This window comes from Bison bison, unplaced genomic scaffold (genome assembly GCF_000754665.1).
Source record: "Bison bison bison isolate TAMUID 2011002044 unplaced genomic scaffold, Bison_UMD1.0 scf7180017864034, whole genome shotgun sequence".
NCBI classification, from domain to species: domain Eukaryota; kingdom Metazoa; phylum Chordata; class Mammalia; order Artiodactyla; family Bovidae; genus Bison; species Bison bison.
The window spans coordinates 2,658,324-2,679,463 of NW_011494606.1; the positions used below are offsets into that span (position 1 = coordinate 2,658,324).

At 39.3% G+C, this 21,140-nt stretch overlaps 2 protein-coding genes across 3 annotated transcripts in view; both read right to left on the bottom strand.

Annotated features, from left to right (window-relative positions):
* Positions 1-20,839, bottom strand: part of KIF23 (kinesin family member 23) — a 40,974-nt gene extending 20,135 nt beyond the window's left edge. For both annotated transcript variants that reach the window (XM_010834501.1, XM_010834499.1), the window contains exons 1-4: positions 20,587-20,839; positions 18,302-18,371; positions 17,157-17,285; positions 12,145-12,250 (exon numbers count right to left, since the gene is read on the bottom strand). In XM_010834501.1, the coding sequence (XP_010832803.1) occupies positions 12,145-12,250; positions 17,157-17,285; positions 18,302-18,371; positions 20,587-20,777 (496 nt within the window). In that variant the 5' untranslated portion in view covers positions 20,778-20,839. The remainder of the gene's footprint in view (positions 1-12,144; positions 12,251-17,156; positions 17,286-18,301; positions 18,372-20,586) is intronic.
* PAQR5 (progestin and adipoQ receptor family member V) overlaps positions 18,325-21,140 on the bottom strand; it is a 118,858-nt gene continuing 116,042 nt past the window's right edge. The window contains exon 10 of the transcript XR_824771.1: positions 18,325-18,371. The gene's annotated coding sequence lies outside the window, so the exon portion shown is untranslated. The remainder of the gene's footprint in view (positions 18,372-21,140) is intronic.

The window sequence follows — 21,140 nt, forward strand, 5'->3', positions numbered from 1 at the left end:
TAAGTCTCAGTAAATTTAAGGAAATTGAAATCATATCAGACATCTTTTCTGACCACAACACTAGAAGATTAGAAATCGATCACAAGAAAAAAAACTGTCAAAAAACCCCAAACAAGTGGAGGCTAAACGATGCTACTAAACAACTGATAGATCACTGAAGAAATCAGAAAATCAAAGAATACCTGAAGATAAATGACAACAAAAACATAATAATTAAAAACCTATGTGATGCAGGAAAGGCAGTTCTAACAGGGAAGTTTATAGCAATACAGTCTTACCTCAGAAAACAAGAAAAATCTCAAACAACTTACCCTTACACCTGAAGCAACTTTGTTGCTCAGTCGGTAAAGAATCTGCCTGCAATGCAGGAGACCCAGGTTCAATTCCTGGGTCGGGAAGATCCCCTGGAGAAGGAAATGGCAACCCACTCCAGTATTCTTGCCTGGAGAATCCCATGGACAGAGGAGCCTGACAGGCTACAGTCCATGGGGTCACAAGAGTCAGACACGACTTAGCAACTAAACCACCACCATCACCACCAAAACAACTAGAAAAAGAACAACCAAAACCCAAATCAAGTAGAACAAAAGAATTTATAAAGATTAGAGCAGAATTAAATAGAGATGAAGAAAACAACAGAAAGGAGCAATGAAACTAAAATCTGGTTTGCTGACCAATCACAAGTACTAAAATTGAAACTGACTGGAAAAATCCCAAAGAAAAAAGTCCAGAAACAGATGGTTTCACAGGCAAATATCAAACATTTAAAGAAGAGTTTGTATCTATCCCTCTGAAACTATCCCAAAAAAATTGCAGAAGAAATAATCCCATTCTATTAGGCCATTATAATCCTGATAAAAAAGTCAAGAATACCTCAAAAAAAAAAAATTACACAGATGAATACGCTGCTCATCTCTTGATAAACAAAGACACAAAAATCCTCAGCAAAGTACTAGCAAAGCAAACCTAACAATACATTAAAAGCATCACACACCATGATCAAGAGGGATTTATCCCAGGTATGCAATGATTTTTCAATATCCGCAGATCAGTCAGTGTGATACACTACATTAACAAACTGAATAAAAGCCATATATATGATCATCTCAATAGGTGCAGAAATGTCTTTGAAAAAATTCAGCAAGCATTTGATAAACTGTCCAGAAAGTGGATACTAAGGGAACACAATAAAGGCCATATGTGAAAAACCTACAGCTAACATCACTTACTCAATGGTGAAAAGCGGAATGAATTCCCATTAAGAAGCTCAGGAACAAGAAAAGGATGTCCACTATCACCAGTTTTATTCAACATAGTTTTGGAAGTCCTAACCACAGAAAACAGGGAAGAAGAAGAAATAAAAGGAATCCAAACTGGAAAAGAAGATCCAGCAATTCCACTACTGGGAATACACCTGGAGAAAACTGTAACTCAAAAAGATACATGCCCCTCAGTGTTTACTGCAGGACTATTTACAATAGCCAGGATGTGGAAACAACCTAAATGTCCATCAACAGAGGAAGAGATAAAGAAATTGTGGTATACAAACACATGGAATATTACTCAGCCATTAAAATGCATGAAATAATGCCATTTGCATAATATTGATGGGCCTGTAGATTATCAGACTAAGTGAAGCAGGTCAAAGACAAATGTCACCTGATATCATTTATACGTGAAATCTAAAAATATGGTACTTATTTACAAAACAGAAACAGACTCACAGGCTTAGAAAACAAACTTAACAAGGTTACCAAAGGGAAGGGGTAAATTGGTATTTTGGGATTGACATATAAACACTGCTTATTTAAAATAGATAACCAACAAGGACCTACTATATAGCACAGGGAACTCTAGTCAGTATTATGTAATAACCTAAACTGGGAAAGAACCTGAAAAAGAACAGATACAAGTATACGCAGAAGTGAACCACTTTGCTGTACACTAACATGACATTCTTAATCAACTACACTCCAATATAAAATAAAAACTTTAAAAAGAGGACTGAATCAGGAAGAAATAGAAAATATAAACAGACCAATAATAACCAAATAGATTAAATCAGTAATCATAAACCTTCCAACAGAGAAAACCCGAGGACAAGATGGTTACACTGAAGAATTCTACCAAACATTTAAAGAGTCACCAACATCAGTCCTTCTCGAGCTCTTCACAAAAATTTGAGAAGGGAACTTTCAAACTCATTCTATGAGGCCAGCATTAACCTGAAACCAAAGCCAGGTAATGACACCGCAGGAAATGAGAACTACAGACCCGACATCCCTGATGAATATAGGAACAGGAAGTCTCGACAAAGTATCAGCAAACTGAATTCAAGAACAGTTAAAAATAATTATACATAACAACCAAGTGGGATTTATGCCTTGAATGTAAGGATGGTTCAATGTAAGGAATTCAATAAACATATTAATAAAAGATAAAATCACATGATCATCTCAATAGACGCAGAAAAACAATTTGACAAAATACAACATTCTTTCATGATAAAAACCCTAAGCAGATTGGGTACAGAAGAAACATACCTAAACATAATGAAGTTTCTGAAGAAAATTTAAAAACTACCTTGAAAAGATATTTACACCCCCCATTCATTTCAGAATTATTTACAATAGCCAAGACGTGGAAACAACCTAAGCATCCACAAACCAATGGACAAAGAAATATGTTATATAAACACAATGGAATATTATTCAGCTGTAATAAGGAAAGGGCTTCCCTGGTGGCTCAGCTGGAAAGAATGTGTGTGCAATGTAGGAGACCTGGGTTCGATCCCTGGATTGGGAAGATACCCTGGAGAAGGGAACAGCTACCACTCCAGTATTTTGGCCTGGAGAATTCCATAGACTGTATAGTCCATGGGGTCACAAAGAGTCGGACACAAGTGAGTGACTTTCACTTTCATAATAAGGAATAAAATCTTGCCATTTGAGACAACCGTCGGACACAAGTGAGTGACTTTCACTTTCATAATAAGGAATAAAATCTTGCCATTTGAGACAACCTGGATAAACCTTGAGCACATTATGCTAAGTGAGCTAAGTCAAACAAGTACTCTGATGTCACTTATTTGTGGAATTTTATAAAGCCAAACTTGTAAAAATCAAGTAAAACAGGGGTTACTTGGGAACAGTAAGTGGAAGGAGAGAAGAGATGTTAAGTTTACTACTTACAACAAGGGTAAATAAGGCCTAGAGATATAATGCACAGTACAGTGAATATAGACAACAGTACTATATTATAATGGAGATAGAAATAGCAACCCACTCCAGTATTCTTGCCTGAGAAATCCTGGCAAGAGGAGCCTGGCAGGCTACAGCCCATGGGTCACAAAGAGTTGGACACGACTTAGTGACTGCTGCTGCTGCTGCTAAGTCACTTCAGTTGTGTCTGACTCTGTGCGACCCCAGAGATGGCAGCCCACCAGGCTCTCCCGTCCCTGGGATTCTCCAGGCAAGAACCCCGGAGTGGGTTGCCATTCCCTTCTCCAGTGCATGAAAGTGAAAAGTGAAAGGGAAGTCACTCAGTCGTGTCCGACTCTTAGCGACCCCATGGACTGCAGCTTACCAGGCTCCTCCGTCCATGGGATTTTCCAGGCAAGAGTACTGGAGTGGGGTGCCATTGCCTTCTCCGTAGTGACTAAACAACTGTATTACAAATATCCAACTAGCTAAGAGACTAGAACTTAATTATTCCAACTACTAAAAAGAAAGAATAATTATGAAATATGATAGAGGTGCTAATTATTGCTACAATGGCAATCACATTACAATATATAAATGATCTAATTATACATATAAGGTGCTGTAACCTTATAAATATATACAAATTATATTATCATTTAATATATTTATAATATATTAAATATTAATATTAATATATTAATATATTATCATTATATTTCCATTAAAAAGATAAGTAGCTTTTTGCAATTGTTAAAAAAAAAAGCACTAGAAAATACAAGAATAATCTCAAGTAAAGAACATAACCTGATATCAAAAGCAACTAGAGAAAGAACAAACAGAACTCAGAGTAGAAAGAAAGAGAAATCATAAAGGTTGGAGCAGAAATAAATGAAACAGAGATGAAGAAAACAACAGAAAAGAACAATGAAACTAAAGGTGGTTATTTGAAAAGATATACAAAATTCACAAACCTATGGCCAGACTCCTCATGAAAAAAAGGGAGAGGGATCAAATCAAGAAAATTACAATTGAAATAGGAGACTAGAGAAATATATACAATCAGAAGAGACTACCACAATTAAGTGTTTGCCAATAAAATGGGTAACATAGAAGAAATGGACAAATTCTTAGAAAGGCATAATCTCCCAAGACTAACCAGGAAGAAACAGAAAATATGAAAAAACCAATCATAAGTACTGAAATTGAAACTGTGATTAAAACCTCCAGCAAACAAAAGTCCAGAACCGCACGGCCTCACTGGAAAATTCTATCACACATTAAGGGAAGTGTTAACACCTATCCTTCTGAAAATATTCCAAAAAAACTGCAGTTAGGAACACTCCCAAACTCATTCAACAAGGCCACCACTCACCCTGACATCAAAACTAGACAAGGATACCACAGAAAAAGAGAAAATTACAGGCCATTATCTTTGATGAATAAGGTCACAAAAATTCTCAACAAAATACTAGCAAACTGAAATCCGACAACATATTAAAAAAGTCATAGAGCATGATCAAGTTGGATTCATCCCAGGATTCCAAGAATGATTCAACATACATAAAATCAATGTGATACACATTAATAAAAGAAAGGACCAAAGCCACATGATTATCTCAATAGCTGCAGAAAAAGCATTTGACAAAATTCAATATCCATTCATGATAAAAATCCTTCTGAAACTGGGTACAGAGGGAACATATCTCAATATAAAAACTATTTATGACAAACCCACAGAAAATGGTGAAAAGCTGAATGAAAGCCTTCCCACTAAAATCTGGAATAAGACAAGGATGTCCACTCTCACCACTTCTCTTCAACATAGGATTGGAAGTGCTAGTCAAAGCAATCAGATAAGAAAAAGAAATAAAAAGCAATTACATTGGTTAGAAAGAGGTAAATTGTCATTATACACAGATGACATGATAACATATACAGAAAACCCTAAAGTGGTTTTTCCACACAAAACCACTAGAACTGATAAACAAATTCAGTAAGGTAGCTGCTGCTGCTGCTGCTGCTGCTGCTGAGTCGCTTCAGTCATGTCCGACTCTGTGCGACCCCATAGACGGCAGCCCACCAGGCTCCGCCATCCCTGGGATTCTCCAGGCAAGAACACTGGAGTGGGTGGCCATTGCCTTCTCCAGTGCATGAAAGTGAAAAGTGAAAGGGAAGTCGCTCAGTCGTGTCCGACTCTTCACGACCCCATGGACTACAGCCTACCAGGCTCCTCCATCCATGGGATTTTCTAGGCAAGAGTACTGGAGTGGGTGGCCATTGCCTTCTCCAGAGTAAGGTAGCAGGATACAAGATTAATCTTGTATCCATACAGATATCAGTTGCATTTCTTTACACTAACAATGAAATAGCAAAAAGTGAATGTAAATAAACAAGAAATGGAGGGACTGGGAAGCCTGGCATGCTGTATATAGTCCATGGGGTTGTGAAGAGTTGGACATGACTTGGCATCTGAACAACAACAAATAAACAATCCCTTTTAACTCACACCAAAAAACATAAAATGCTTAGGAATGAATATCACCAAGGAGGTGAAAGACATATGCTGAGAGCTATAAAACATTAATAAAGAAAACTAAAAATGATTCAAAGAAATAGAAAGATATATCCCATGGTCTTGGATTGGAAAAACTAATTTTTCTAAAAGAGCCAGACTACCCAAAGCAATCTACAGATTTAATGTGACTTCTATTAAACTACCAATGGTACTTTTCACAAAAATAGAACAAATAATACTAAAATTAACATGAAACCAAAAGACCCAGAATTGCCAAAGCAATCCTGAGGAAAAAGAACAAAGCAAGAGACATAACTCTCTCAGACTTCAGACAATACTACAAGGCTACAGTAATCAAAACAACAGGATATTGGCACGAAAACAGATAGGTGGATCAATGGAACAAAATAGAGAACCCCAAAGCAAACCCACACACCTATAAACAATTAATCTTTTTTTACCAACCAATCTTTGATAAAGGAAGCAAGAATATACAATGGAGAAAAGACAGTGTCTGTGGCAAGTGGTGTTGGGAAAGAGGACAGCCACATGTAAACTGATGAAGAAAGAACATACCCTTACACCATACACAAAAATAAACTTGAAATGGCTTAATAATATAACTAATAGTAAGACACTGGGAGTTCCCTAGTGGTCTACTGATTAGGATTTGGAGCTTTCACTGTGGTGGCCCAGGTTCAGTCCCTGGTTGGAAAACTCCTGCATGCCACATGGAATGGCCAGAAAGCAAACAACTAAGAGGATATCATAAAACTTCTAGAAGAGAACATAGGCAAGATGTTTTTGACATAAACAGTAACAAATGTTTTCTTGGGTTAGTCTCCCAAGGCAATAAAAATAAAAGCAAAAAGAAACAAATGGGACCTAACCAAACTTACAAGTTTTGCACGGAAAAGGAAACCATCAACAAAATGAAAAGACAACCAACAGACTGGGAGAAAACATTTGCAAAAATTGTGACCAACAAGGGATATATCTCCAAAATACAAACAACCCATGCACCCTGTTTATTTAACTTATATGCAGAGTATATCATGTGACGTGACAGGCTGGATGAAGCACAAGCTGGAATCAAGATTGCAGGGAGAAATATCAATAACCTCAGATATGCAGGTGACACCATCCTTATAACAGAAAGCAAAAAGGAACTAAAGAGCCTCTTGAAGGTGAAAGAGGAGTGAAAAAGCTGGCTTAAAACACAACAATCAAAAAAACTAAGATCATGGAATCTGATCCCATCACTTCATGGCGAACAGATAGGGAAACAATGGAAACAGTGAGAGACTTAATTTTCTTGGGCTCCAAAATCACTGTAGATGGTGACTGCAGCCATGAAATTAAAAGACGCTTGCTCCTTGGAAGAAAAGCTGTGACAAACCTAGACAGTGCATTAAAAAGCAGACATTACTTTGCCAAGAAAAGTCCATATAGTCAAAGCTATGGTTTTTCCAGTAGTCATGTATGGATGTGAGAGATGGACCATAAAGAAGGCTGAGCGCCAAAGAACTGATGCTCTTGAACTGTGGTGTGGGAGAAGACTCTTGAGAGTCCCTTGGACAGTAAGGAGATCCAACCAGTCCATCCTAAAGGAAATCAGTCCTGAATATTCATTGGAAGGACTGATGCTGAAGCTCCAATACTTTGCCCACATGATGCAAAGAGCCAACTTCACTGGAAAAGACCCTGATGCTGGGAAAGATTGAAGGCAGGAGGAGAAGGGGACGACAGAGGATGAGATGGTTGGATGGCATCACTGACTCAATGGACATGAGTCTGAGCAAGCTCCGGGAGATGGTGAAGGACAGGGAGGCCTGGCGTGCGGCAGTCCGTGGGGTCACAGAGCAGACACAACAGAGCAACTGAACAACATGCATCTCTTTTACAAAAACAACCAACCCAATCACAGAACGGACAGAAGACCTAAGTAGACATCTCCCCGAAGACGACATACAGATGGCCAAGAGGCACATGAAAAGATCATCAGCATCACTAGTCATTAGAGAAATGCAATTCAGAACTACAATAAGGTACCACGTCACACCAGTCAGAATGGCCCTCATCAAGAAGTCTACAAACAACAAATGCTGGAGAGGGTCTGGAGAAAAGAGAACCCTTCTATATTGTTGGTGGGTTTGTAAACTGGTATACCACTAAGGAGAACAGTATGGAGGTTACTTAAAAACCTAAATTAGAGCCATTATAGGATGCAGCAATCCCATTCCTGGACATATATCTAAAGAAAACCGTGTTTTGAAAGGATACATGCACCCCAGTGTTCATGGTTTACAATAGCCAAGACATGGAAACAACATAAATGTTCACTGACAGATGAATAGATAAAGACATGGTGTACACACATACATACACAGAGATACTGGAATATCACTCAGCCACACACACACAAAAAAGAATGAAACAATGCCACTGCAGCAACAAGGATGGATTTAGAGATGACCATACTAAGTCAGAAAAAGACAAATAACATGATAAAACTTACATGTGGAATTGAAATATGACACAGATCAACATATCTACAAAACAGAAACAGACTCACAGATATAGAGAACAGATTAGGGAAGGAGGAGGAGTTTGGAGTTAGCAGAGGCAAATTATTATACATAGGATGGATGAACAAGGTCCTATTATATAGCACAAGGAAATACATTTACTATCCTGGGACAAACCATAACTGAAAATATAAAAAAGAATATATATGTGTATAACTGAGTCACTCTGCAGTACAGAAGAAATTAACATAACATTGTAAATCAACTATACGTCATTTAAAAAAAAAAAAGGCACTCCCAACAAACAAAAGTCCAAGACCAGACAGTTTCACAGGAGAATTCTATCAAATGTTTAGAGAATAGTTAACATCTATTCTTCTGAAACTCTTCTAAAACAACTGCAGAGAAAGGAACTCTCCCAGACTCATTCTATAAGGCCACTATCATTCTGATACCAAAATCAGAGAAGAATTATCACAAAAAAGAAAATTACAGGCAAAGATGACTGAGGAGTATAGATGCAAAAATTCTCAACCAAATACTAGCAAAGCACAACCAACAATACGTTATCAACTACAAACTGGCACTTGCCAAGAGCATTTGCCGCCTGAACCCTATGCTGCTTCAGGTGCCAACCTTCAACACCCTCTGAGGGGAATTCAGGGTGGACAGTGAGTCACTCTGTGCTCTAGGGAAACTGGTGGAAAAGGTCTTTAGATAGTTAGATATTTTCAGGAACTGATTTCATGATCCAAATCCTTGCCTCTCTTCATATCTAGAAAATCACTAAATCCCTTCATAGTGACATCAGCTGACAACTAGCAGAAAAGCTTTTGTAAAGTAAGCGCTATATTGCACTGAACTTCCCCTTCACCAAAATCTTTATGTTGACTTTCCCCCACTACCTCTTTAAACCGGTCTCTCAGAGCTATCTGAGGTGCTGTCTCCCGGGCTACAGTCCTCATTTTGCCCCAAATAAAATTTAACTCACAACTTTGAAAACTCATCTTTTCAGTCAACACATAAAAAGGATCTTAAACTATTTTCAAGTGGGATTTATCTCAAGGATACAGCATTTTTCAGTTTCCACAAATCAATCAATGTGATTCACCACATTAGCAAACTGAGAAATAAAAATCCTTTGATCATCTCAATAAATGCAGAAAATGCTTTTGTCAAAAACCTCTCCAGAAAGTGGGCATAGAGGGAACACACCTCAACATAATAAAGGCCATATATGACAAACCTGCAGTTTACGCCCGTACTCAATGGTGAAAAGCTGAAAGCATTCCCTCAGGTTAGGAACAAGATGAGGATGTTTACTAACCATTTTTACTTAACATGTGTTAGAAGTCCTAGCCACAATCCAAGAAGAAACGAAAAAGAAGTCCAGAAGGAAAAGAAGTAAAACTGTCACTGTTTGAAGATGATATGATGACACAGAAAATCCTAAAGATGCTACCAGAAAACTACTATAGCTCCTCAATGAATCTGGTAAAGTTGCAGGATACAAAATTAATACACAGAAATCTCTTGCATTCCTATACACTAACAATGAAAGACTAGAAAGAGAAATTAAGGAAATAATCCCATTTACTATCACATCAAAAAGAATAAACCTAGGACTGAATCTACCTTGGTAGGCAAAAGATCTGTACTTTGAAAACTGTAAGACACTGAAGAAAGAAATTGAAGATGACACAAATGGCAAGTTATACCCTGTTCTTGGATTGGAAGAATCAATATTGTCAAAATGACTATACTACCCAAGGCAATCTACAGATTCAATGCAGTTTCTCTCAAATTTCCAACGGCATTTTTCATAAAACTAAAACAAAAATTTTCTTTACATTTATACAGAAACACAAAACACCCCAATAGTCAAAGCAATCCTTTGAAAGAAAAACGAAGTGGGAGCAATCAGGCTCCCTGACTTCAGACTATACTACAAACCTACAGAAATCAAAATGGTACAATACTCGCACACACAAAAAAACACAATTATAGGTCAAAGGAACAGGAAAGAAAGCCTAGAAACACACACCTATGGTCAATTTGCGACAAAGGAGGCAAGAATGTATAATGGAGAAAAGGGTCTCTCCAATAAGTGGTGCTGAGAAAACTTGACAGCTACATGTAAAAAAAAAAAAAAAATGAAATTAGAATATTCTCCAACACCATACACAAAAATAAACTCAAAATAGATTAAAGACCTAAATGTAAGGCCAAATGCTATAAAGCTCTTAGAGGAAAACATAAGCAGCACACACTCTGACATAAATCAGTGAGATAACTTTTGGACCCACCTTCAAGGGTAATAAAAACAAAAATAAATGGGACCTAGTTAAAATGTAAATCTTTTGCACAGTAAAGGAAACCATCTACAAATTGAAAAAACAACCAACAGACTGGGAGAAAACATTTGTAAATGATGTGACCAACAAGAGATTAATCTCCAAGATACAGTTCATGCAGCTCTACATCCAAAACAATCAAATAAAAAACGGGCAGAAGACCTAAATAGACATTTCCCCAAAGAAGATATACAGATGGCCAAGAGGCACATGAAAAGATGCTCAGCATTGCTCGTTATTAGAGAAATGCAAATCAAAACTACAATGAGATATCCCCTCAAACTGGTCAGAATGGCCATCATCAAACAGTCTATACACAATAAATGCTGGAGAGGGCGTGGAGATAAGGGAACCCTCCTGCAGTGTTGGTGGGAATGTAAATTGGTACATCACTAGGAGAACAGTATGGAGATTCCTTAAAAAACTAAAAATAGAGCTACCATAGGATGCAGCAATGCCACTACTGGGGCATATATTCAGAGTAAACTATGGTTTGAAAGGATACATGCACCCCAGTGTTCACTGCAGCACTGTTTACAATAGCCAGGACATGGAAGCAACCTCAAATGTCCATCAACAGATGAATGGATAAAGGCATGGTACATGTATCAAACGGAATATTACTCAGCCATAAAAAGAATGAAATAATGTCATTTGCAGCAACATAGATGGGCCTGGAGATTATCATACTAAGTGAATAAGTAAGTAAATCAGACAGAGAAAGACAAATATCACATGATATCCCTTAGATGTAGAATCTAAAAAAAAAAAAAAGTATACCAATAAACCTATTTATAAAACAGAAACAGTCTCATAGACTTAGAAAACAAACTTATGATTACCAAAGGTTACCAAAGGAGAGGGATAAATTGGGAGTTTGAGACTGACATACACACACTACTATATTTAAAATAGATAACCAACAAGTACCTACTGTATAGCACAGGGAAATCTACTCAGTATTCTGTAATAATCTATATGGGAAAAGAATCTGAAAAGAATGGATATATGCACAACTGAATCATTTAGCTGTACACCTGAGACTAATACAACAATGCAAATCAACTATGCTGCTGCTGCTGCTAAGTCACTTAAGTCGTGTCCAACTCTGTGTGACCCCATAGACGGCAGCCCACCAGGCTCCCCCGTCCCTGGGATTCTCCAGGCAAGAACACCGGAGTGGGTTGCCATTTCCTCCTCCAATGCATGAAAGTGAAAAGTGAAAGTGAAGTCGCTCAGTCGTGTCTGACTCCCAGCGACCCCATGGACTGCAGCCTACCAGGTTCCTCCATCCATGGGATTTTCCAGGCCAGAGTACTGGAGTGGGGTGCCATCGCCTTCTCCGTAAATCAACTATACTCCAATATGAAATTTAAAAAAAATAAGTGAATTAAAAAATAAAATCAACTGCTCAAAAAAGTAGGTTTAACACAATCCTGATAAATTAACTGAGTTCAAGGCCAAACACAAAGTAAATATGTAAGTATCAAAAAAGTTTTACCAGAAGAGAAAAAGTAAAATTCAGCAAAACTCCAGAATCATACCATTTTTGCCATGAATGAGGTCATCTACCAAGGGATTAGCCACAACATCAAAGAGCTCCTTTTGGGTGGTATGAATGCCAAATACTTGTTTAAATGAATACTGAGTCTGCGGAGAAGGAAAAAATAAAAAGGACATAAATGGAATCGCACTATATCTAGGATAGAAATACATCTGCTTAAACACATTCAGATGTTTCCTTATGAACATGAAAATTAAATCTAGACATGAAAAGAATTAAATCTAGACATGAAAAGATATCAATAGACTTTAAACTTGGAACCTTTAAAAAGTCATGACATACTTAAATTATACCAATTATAAACTGGTAAATATTTATGGTTATAGTACTGAAGTATAGTATGGTCACAACTACTGAAGTGTTTTATATACATATATGTATAAAAGTATATAAGGAGAACAGTCTTAAGTCTACTTATGCTTCATACACTAAGGCTGATTTTGTTTTAATTAAGTGACAAAGAAGATCAAAAGGTATTATAACAATTCAGTCACAGATTTGTGAAAATCCTCAAGCATTACTTCATATACTACTTCACTGCTTTCTTTTTTTTTTTTAATAAAGGTGTCATTCTAAAATAGCATAACAGTAAAAAATGAAGAGTTTTGATGTATTACTTTTTTAAAACTAGAAAATAACTGTCAATATAATCTCATCTGAGTTTGTTTTTTTTTTTTTGCCACACTGCAAGGCATGCAGGATCCTAGTTCCCTGATCAGGAATGGAATCCATGCCCTCTGCAGTGGAAGGATTGAGTCTTAACCACTGGACCTGGAGGGAAATCTCTGATCTGTGTTCTAATGTAAAATAAATTTTAAATAATTGTGACCTTTAAAGTACAGTAATACTTCAATTCTCAGATCTTTCAACATATGACATAAAGTATAGCTATACTATCGAAAACATTACCAAACTCCAACTGGAAAATAAGACTAGGGACTGGGGTAAACAAATACATTTCAAGGTAAACTAAAATGACCTAACTGTCCAAAGACTGGAATTCTATTCTATTTTTATTATTTCCTAGTTTTAGTAGCTTGTAGACATTGCAACTGTTCCTGTAGGTTTCTTGAATTTCTTTGTTTTTGCTCCATGAACATCAATGCTGTTATTTGGTGTGTGAGTATTCACTAGAACTTATTATGGATTATAGCCTTTATCACATGGCCCCTTTTCCCTGTTTTATACCTTTTATCTTAAATTCAACCTGCTCAGATATCAGTATCATAACCCTTATGAAAACTATTAGCAGTTTTTCCCCCCAAAAGGAGACCGTATAGATTAGGACTGAAATACATCATCATTATCATAACAACAGCTCACACTTAATACTAATCATGTCTCAAACACTGTCTAGCGTGGACGGAGGAACCTGGTAGGCTGCAGTCCTTAGGGTTGCTAAGAGTCGGACACGACTGAGTGGCTTCACTTTCCCTTTTCACGTTCATGCATTGGAGAAGGAAATGGCAACTCACTCCAGTGTTCTTGCCTGGAGAATCCCAGGGACGGCAGAGCCTGGTGGGCTGCCATCTATGGGGTCGCACAGAGTCGGACACGACTGAAGCGACAGCAGCAAGCAGCACATCACACACTTACTTCAGCTAACACTCACCTTTGTCCTTATTCCAATGCTATAGAACAGCTTTGAAAATGAAAGTCATTCAGTCGTGTCTGACTCTTTATGACCCCATGAACCTTATAGTCCACGGAATTCTCCAGGCCAGAATACTGGAGTGGGTAGCCTTTCCCTTCTCCAGGGGATCTTCCCAACTCAGGGATTGAACTCAGGTCTCCCACATTGCAGGTGGATTCTTTACCAGCTGAGCCACAAGGGAAGCCCAAGAACACTGGAGTGGGTAGCTTATCACTTCTCCAGCAGATCTTCCCGACCCAGGAATTGAACTGGGGTCTCCTGCATTGCAGGTGGATCCTTTACCAACTGAGCTATGAGGAAAGCCCTTTAGAAAACAGATTTAGAGTTCACAGAAAGAACAAAGAATCCTGGAACTGAAAGGATACACACAGGATAGTGTGACAGGTCAATGAGATGACCTCCAAGTCTTCATGAACAATATACACTCTCTTCCAGGTGAAGAAAACTGAGGCCAAGAAGGAACTTGCCCAAGCCAATGAAGCTAATTGCTGTCAAAGCCATTTCCATTCTAACATTTTTTCCATTATCCAGTGTTGCCTTCTGTCACAAAACACTGAGAACTTTTAATCCCCACCGAAGCTTTTGTACCATTTACACATACATGAAATTAACTAATAAAAGTAAAATTCAATAAGTCACTTCTCAACTATTTTACATTCTCAAAGCCCTACTCTTCCATGAGCCTTCCCAAACCATTCCTTCATGCTTACTCCATGTTTACTGAGTATCTGGCCAACTGGACACATAAGGTGCATATCCCCTAGAAGTGCATATTTCACCTGAGGAGAGAGACCATAAACAAGATAATAAGTCTACAGATTGTGATAAGTACTATTAAGGAAGTATAGAGTACAGACCAGGACAGAAGGAGGAATGGTACTACTTCTGATGGGGGTGGTCTGGACAAACTCTTGGAGAAGGTGGTTTAAGCTAAACCTGAGGATGAGGAGCCATCCTGCTAAGAGCTAAGGCAAAAGGCCTGAGGCAGGATTCTGGCTTATCCAAGCAATTCGGGATTGGATGAGTACTAACAGGTGAGGTTAAATAGGATTTTCCCATTTTAAAACTTTATCCTTTAGAAGGCTTTAAAAAGAAAAATGGTGGGAGAAGGTATAAATTAAGAGTTTGGGATTAGGAGATACAAAGTACTAAAACCCTGATGCTGGGAAAGATTGAAGGCAGGAGGAGAAGGGGGCAACAGAGGATGAGCTGGTTGGATGGCATCACTGACTGAATGGACATGAGTTTGAGCAAACCCTGGGAGATAGTAGAGGACAGGGAAGCCTAGTGTACTGCAGTCTATGGGATCACAAAGAGTCAGACACAACTTAGTGACTGAACAACAACATATATAAAATAGATAAACATCAACATCCTTCTGTATAGTACAGGCAGGTGTATTCAGTATCTTGTAGTAAACTATAAAGGAAAAGAATATGAAAAAGAATATGTACATATATGTATAACTGAATCACTTTGCTGTATACCAAAAGCTAATACAACATGTAACTTAACTGTACTTCAATTAAAAAAAAAAAAGGAAAATAGTGAGGTCTGACTTCTGCTTTGACTGGCTGCTCTGTGGCAATAGATCAGAGAAGATTCAGAATGGAAGCAGGTGGTCCAATTGGCTTCAGCATAGTCTTGTCAATGCCACTCAAAGTGTGGTCAGCAGGCAGGCCAGTGCCCCTCTGAAGGCTATCTGTCTTCTGTCCAGGGGAAGTAATTACAGAGATGGAGAGTAATTGCTCAGAACCTCTATAGTCATTTCACATGGCTGCAACATCCCAGCATGTGATCAGTGAGCTTACTCTGAACAGATTATAAACCAGTTTTCCTTTGTCTAACTCTGCCTAACAATTGTGTAACAGTTTCTTGTGGCAAAGCTGCATAAAAGTATCAGTCACAATGCACTGAAAATAAAAAAGTTGCTTCTTCACCATAGACAGTTTGAGAAGCACTAGTCTCCATAATTAAAACAGGCCTCAGACAAGGGTAGCAGCAGTAGAGATAGAAATAAAAGGACAGTTTCAAGAGTAAACTGATAAGAGTAAACTGATACGATCTACTGATGAACTAGATATGAGGGGGTATAACAGAAAAGTGCAAGTGAAAGTTAGTCAACAGTCGTGTCTGACTCTTTACGACCCCATGGACTGTAGCCCACCTGGCTCCTCTGTCCATGGAATTCTCCAGGCAAGAGTACTGAAGTGGGTTGCCATTTCCTTCTCCAGGGGATCTTCCCGACCCAGGTATCAAACCCAGGTCTCCTGCACTGCAGGCAGATTCTTTACCAACTGAGCTACTAGGGAAGCCCCCAAGAAAAAGGTAGGGACAAGGTTTCTGGTTTGAGCAAATAGATGGTGGTGGTGTTATTTACTGACAAGAAAAATCAAGAGAAGTACTGATCTAGAGGGGAAAAAGACTCAAGAGTTCTTTTGGACATGCCACAGCATCCAAACAGTGGACGTTCCAGTTTAGAGAAAAGATGTAGGCTGAAGGTAAAAATTCCAAAATTATTACCATGTAATCAGTGTGTAAAGCTATGGATAAAAGACAGAACATGGAAAGTTCGAGGGGGAAGACAGAACAGTGCTGCTGACAAACAGATCATGATGAAGACAAAGAGGTGTCCATCACATCACATCACCAGAGAGGCCACTGGTAGGCGTCTGACCAACAATCTCCTGGGAGTAGTGTACATAAAAGAGTAAAGGCATCTACAAGAGCTGACAGCCTGAATTAATCTTTTTATCTGCATTCCCAGAGTCCATTTCTTTAAGCACATCTCTGTCTTACCTATGAGCATTACTTGCTTAGCGTCTGTGCTCCCAACTAAGTTGTAAGCTTCATAAAAGCAAGAATCATGTCTTATTCATTTTTAAAAGTCTCCTTCCACCCTCCAGCTTAGCACATGTTTACTGAACTCAACTCTTTGCTTGTTTACAAAAATAAAAACACTTCATAAGAAATCGATACAAGTACACAATGCCTATTAAATGTTACTTCAATCCCACACATGGAACTATATATTTATATGTAACTGCCTAGCACAGATATCATTCCACATTAAACTATCCCTAACATATGCTCTAAAGAGCAATAAATATCCAGTATAAGAAATTATCATCTAAAAACAATCTTTTAACTTCAGTATACCAAAGGTGTGTTTATACAACCCAGAAATTAGACACTTTTAATATGGTAGGTAGTTAGACTGAAGTAAATAAGTCTTTCAGTAAAGTGGGAACACAGGAATTTTGTCATATTTAAAAAGTAGAAAACCAATTCAAGAAAGAACCTATCAATTAAAAACAGTTGGTTCCAATCAGAATTACCTCCTTATAGTCTCCATTTCTGTTGAGTCTGTTACCCTCAGGAGTATGAAGCTGAACTGTTGTATTATTGATTACTTCTATGCAACACTCTTGCTCAGGAAGGCTCAGTGGGCGTACCCTACAGTACACCTGAAAATACAAGAAGGTGCTTAAACAACAAAGGCTGACTTTTTACCTGACTTTTCCTTCACTCATCTATTCATTCATCAACCAACATTTGGCATCTAAACTTGAGAGCTATATAAACTTAAGAGCTACCAAAGCCAAAAATCTGCTACCCAATTTGCTGACTGTCAAATGCAAACAGATATATTAGATATGAGAAAATTTTAAATGCACATAAAATCAAAACTCTAAAAATCAAGAACATATTACACAATGAAAAATATCTGAAAAGCTTTTAGGATTGTTTGGAATTGGATGTCAGGTAAAACTTGCCAGCTTAACACAATATACTAAAGTGAGACATTCAAAACGTCATCTTCTTAATCAGTAATAGGGTTGGGAGAAAACTGTTCAGCTGTATATGCAAAGCATCTGGTTCCCACAACTCAGATCAAGAGATAACACTCCAGTGCCAATGAAGGCAAAAATTAAAACAAAAAAAACAAAAACAGAGCAAGCCAATGTTATTTGCCATTTGCTTTTAAAAGTTCCCAAGCCTGAAACTAGTGAAGTTCATAGAGTAGTCACAAGATAAATGAAACTGTTCTAAACCAGAGTCTATGAAACTTGGTCCCCAAAAGCATGGAGTTTGGGGCTTTACTCTTGAAGTATGCCACAAGTTACTATATAACTGTCATAAAGATAGGAGAGGATGTTCATCCAAGCACAAAATTTCTCCCCATCCCAGAGACTATGAAGAATATCTCCAACATAGTTGAAGAATATTTTTTCATTATCTAGCTTTTCAAATATAAGTAGTTATAGGAAGCATGCAACTGACAACCAAAGGCTTCATTTTACCGGACTAATAAATCCTACATAGAAACAAAATTTCAAAGCTGGAATCAGCCTTAAGCAATTTAGTACAGTCCTTTTAGCTAAATATTGTTTGTTTCCACTTCCACATCTCTGTCCCTTTCAAGCATACAAAACATAAAGGGACTGAAGGAAGAACACACAAATTCACAGGCAGACCTTACCCCAACTGGGTCTTTAAGACTCGTTTGGGATCCTTTTTTCACTGGTGGTTTCCTGGGTGTCTTAGTCCTCCTGGTCATAGAAACAAAAAACACTTCAGTTCAACACTAACATATAAAAACCTAACCTATAATTCATATAGAGACAATCTTCCTAAGGGTTATAAAATTATTCTTTAGCAATTCCAAAACACTATGCCCCAAATAATATGAATACATACAAACTACCTTAGTAGGAGAGTGTTTGTGACATGCGAAAATTAAAAGCAATTAAAATTTGGCTTAGGAGACATCTGTGGCACCAAAAACAGAAATAACAGGCCCAAAATGGAGTTATTTGTGCTAAGTTCCATGTCACCAAATTGTGACTTAATACCTAACTTACAGTTCCAACCACTCCCAATAGAAGAATCTTAAACCAGTCAATCTGGAATTATCTGGTCAGCACTGGTAAAGTGATCTGTCTGATAGACCCCTGCCATAGAGTAAAGGAAGCTCACCTAGCTACTAACAATCCACTCGTTGCTAATATAATTCCTTTGTTCCACAACCCCCCCATAAAAATCTTCCATTTTGTACAGCTCTTAGGAACACCTTTTTGCTAGATAGGATGCTGTCTGATTCATGAATCATTGAATAAAACTTATAAGATCTTTACAATTTACTCAGTCAAATTCTGGTTTTTTAAATATCTTCTTATAGTTCTGTATGTTAAGTGGTTTGCTTTCTTGACCAAAAATTTTACAGGCATTACAAATTTGAAAATTCAACAGATAATTGAGCAAGCTTATCTCAAAAGGCATTTCATAAAGCACACATGTTGTGTTTAGCCCATTGCCAAGGCAGACCAAGTGATTAATTTCTAGATTATAAAAATGCAGATGGAGAAATCCACTCTTTGATCAAGATTTATGTCTTTATTTTTAAAGAACAAGTGACCATTGAATTCTCAAAACTATCATCCTTTGTTCCCAGACAAAATGTGGTCCCTAAACTGCAATTTTGTGCTCTCTTAAGTGGGGGCAGTAGAAACAGATATTTTGGTTTATTTCACCACTTCTCTAGTATGACACTTCCCCTTCCCCCGCATTTATCTATAGACGAAATAAACATCTAACACTAAGTGAAATTACTGGCTTGGACTATACAGGTTGTTAAAATACTTTCTCAGCACTTTCCCAATGAAACAAAACAAATTTGTGTTTTAAGTGCAAAATATTAGGGTAGGTTTACTTAACTCAATATTTTTCCCCCCCAAAGATAAAAATTTTGACTTTAGCCTCTTAAGAAAACAAGCTGTTTTTTTTTTTGTTTTTTTTTTTTGCAAACCACTAGCTTGGCACCCCACTTCAGTACTCTTGCCTGGAAAATCCCGTGGATGGGAAGAGCCTGGTAGGCTGCAGTCTATGGGGTCGCTAAGAGTCTGACACGACTGAGCGACTTCACTTTCACTTTTCACTTTCATGCATTGGAGAAGAAAATGGCAACCCACTCCAGTGTTCTTGCCTGGAGAATCCCAGGGACGAGGGAACCTGGTGGGCTGCCGTCTATGGGGTCGCACAGAGTCGGACACGACTGAAGCGACTTAGCAGTAGCAGCAGCAGCTACATCATGATGATGATTATAAAGTTAACCTTCTCTGCACAAGTATTTCGTCACCGAGTAGCGGTCAAGGAATTAGGCTGCGGCGCAAATGTCACCAACTTCGTGAGGAATGTGGGCGTTTGTGGCCGGAGGCGGGGTTGTCTGAGACCAAAGAACAGAGCAAAAGGAACTGGCCTACACCCGAGGGTCGCGGCCCCGAAGCTACCGAATTGGACTAGGAAAGGCAGGCAGTGCGCGCGGATGCCAAGGGCTCTTCAGCGGATGAAACCACCTAACCAACCCCAAACCCAGGACACAACACCAGGCCCACCCGTGAGACGACCCCCGACCCTCACTAATTGGGCAAAATGCAACCCGCGGTTGCGGGCGGCCAGGGAAGGAAAGGGGAATTAGAGAAAGGATCGGAGGCGGCGGTCCCGGCCCAAATCTCCCGCCCCTCCCAACGTGGGGCCGGGCCTTCGCGGCCGAGTGTAGCCAGGGCGGGGACCCAGACGCCCGACTCCGCGAGGCAGGGAGCTAGACGGGGTGGACGAGGACGGGTCTTCACGCCCGTCTCCCCCTGGGCAGTCCTGGTGGGGGGCTTGGTGGTCCTGAGCGGCACAGGGCTTGGAGCCCGCGGCGCGGCCGGGGGCTTGCCGCGGCGGAGGGAGACGCCGGCCCCAGTTTCGTGGCCCAGTACTCACGCTGGCTTCATGGTAGTAAGCTCCGAACTGCCCAGACGCGCGCGCGGGGATGCCGGACTCGGTCGGGGGTTGACGAGAACGGCGGGCCTCAGGGACCGGCCACAGGGACCGCGACTCGGCGGCTCAAGCGCGGCGCTTGAGGAATCTGGGAAACGCCGCTGAGGAGCCAGGTGAGCTCGCGCCCGGCGCATTTCAAACGGGCCAATCAGCGCCCGCCCACGGAAAGGGGCGTGGCCTCAGAAAAGGCGCCTGCTCAGTAGGATGTTGTGCTCGTCTCCTAGGCGACCGACGCAGACAGTGCACCGGCAGCCTGGTGTCTGGGCTCTAGGGCTGGAGTGGGAAGCTAGGATCAGATATTAGGAAATAAACCCCATCCGTATTCTCTGAGGACACTGAGAGTTTCTTTTCCCATATCCCAGTAAGTCCAATGGAAGGGCAAGTCCAGGATTGATTCAGAGATCAGCAGTGTCGTTCCGACCCAGGAGTGTCCAGTCCTTTGTCTGTACCCTATGCAGAGACAGACTCACTTTCTGGCTCCCAGATCATCACATCAC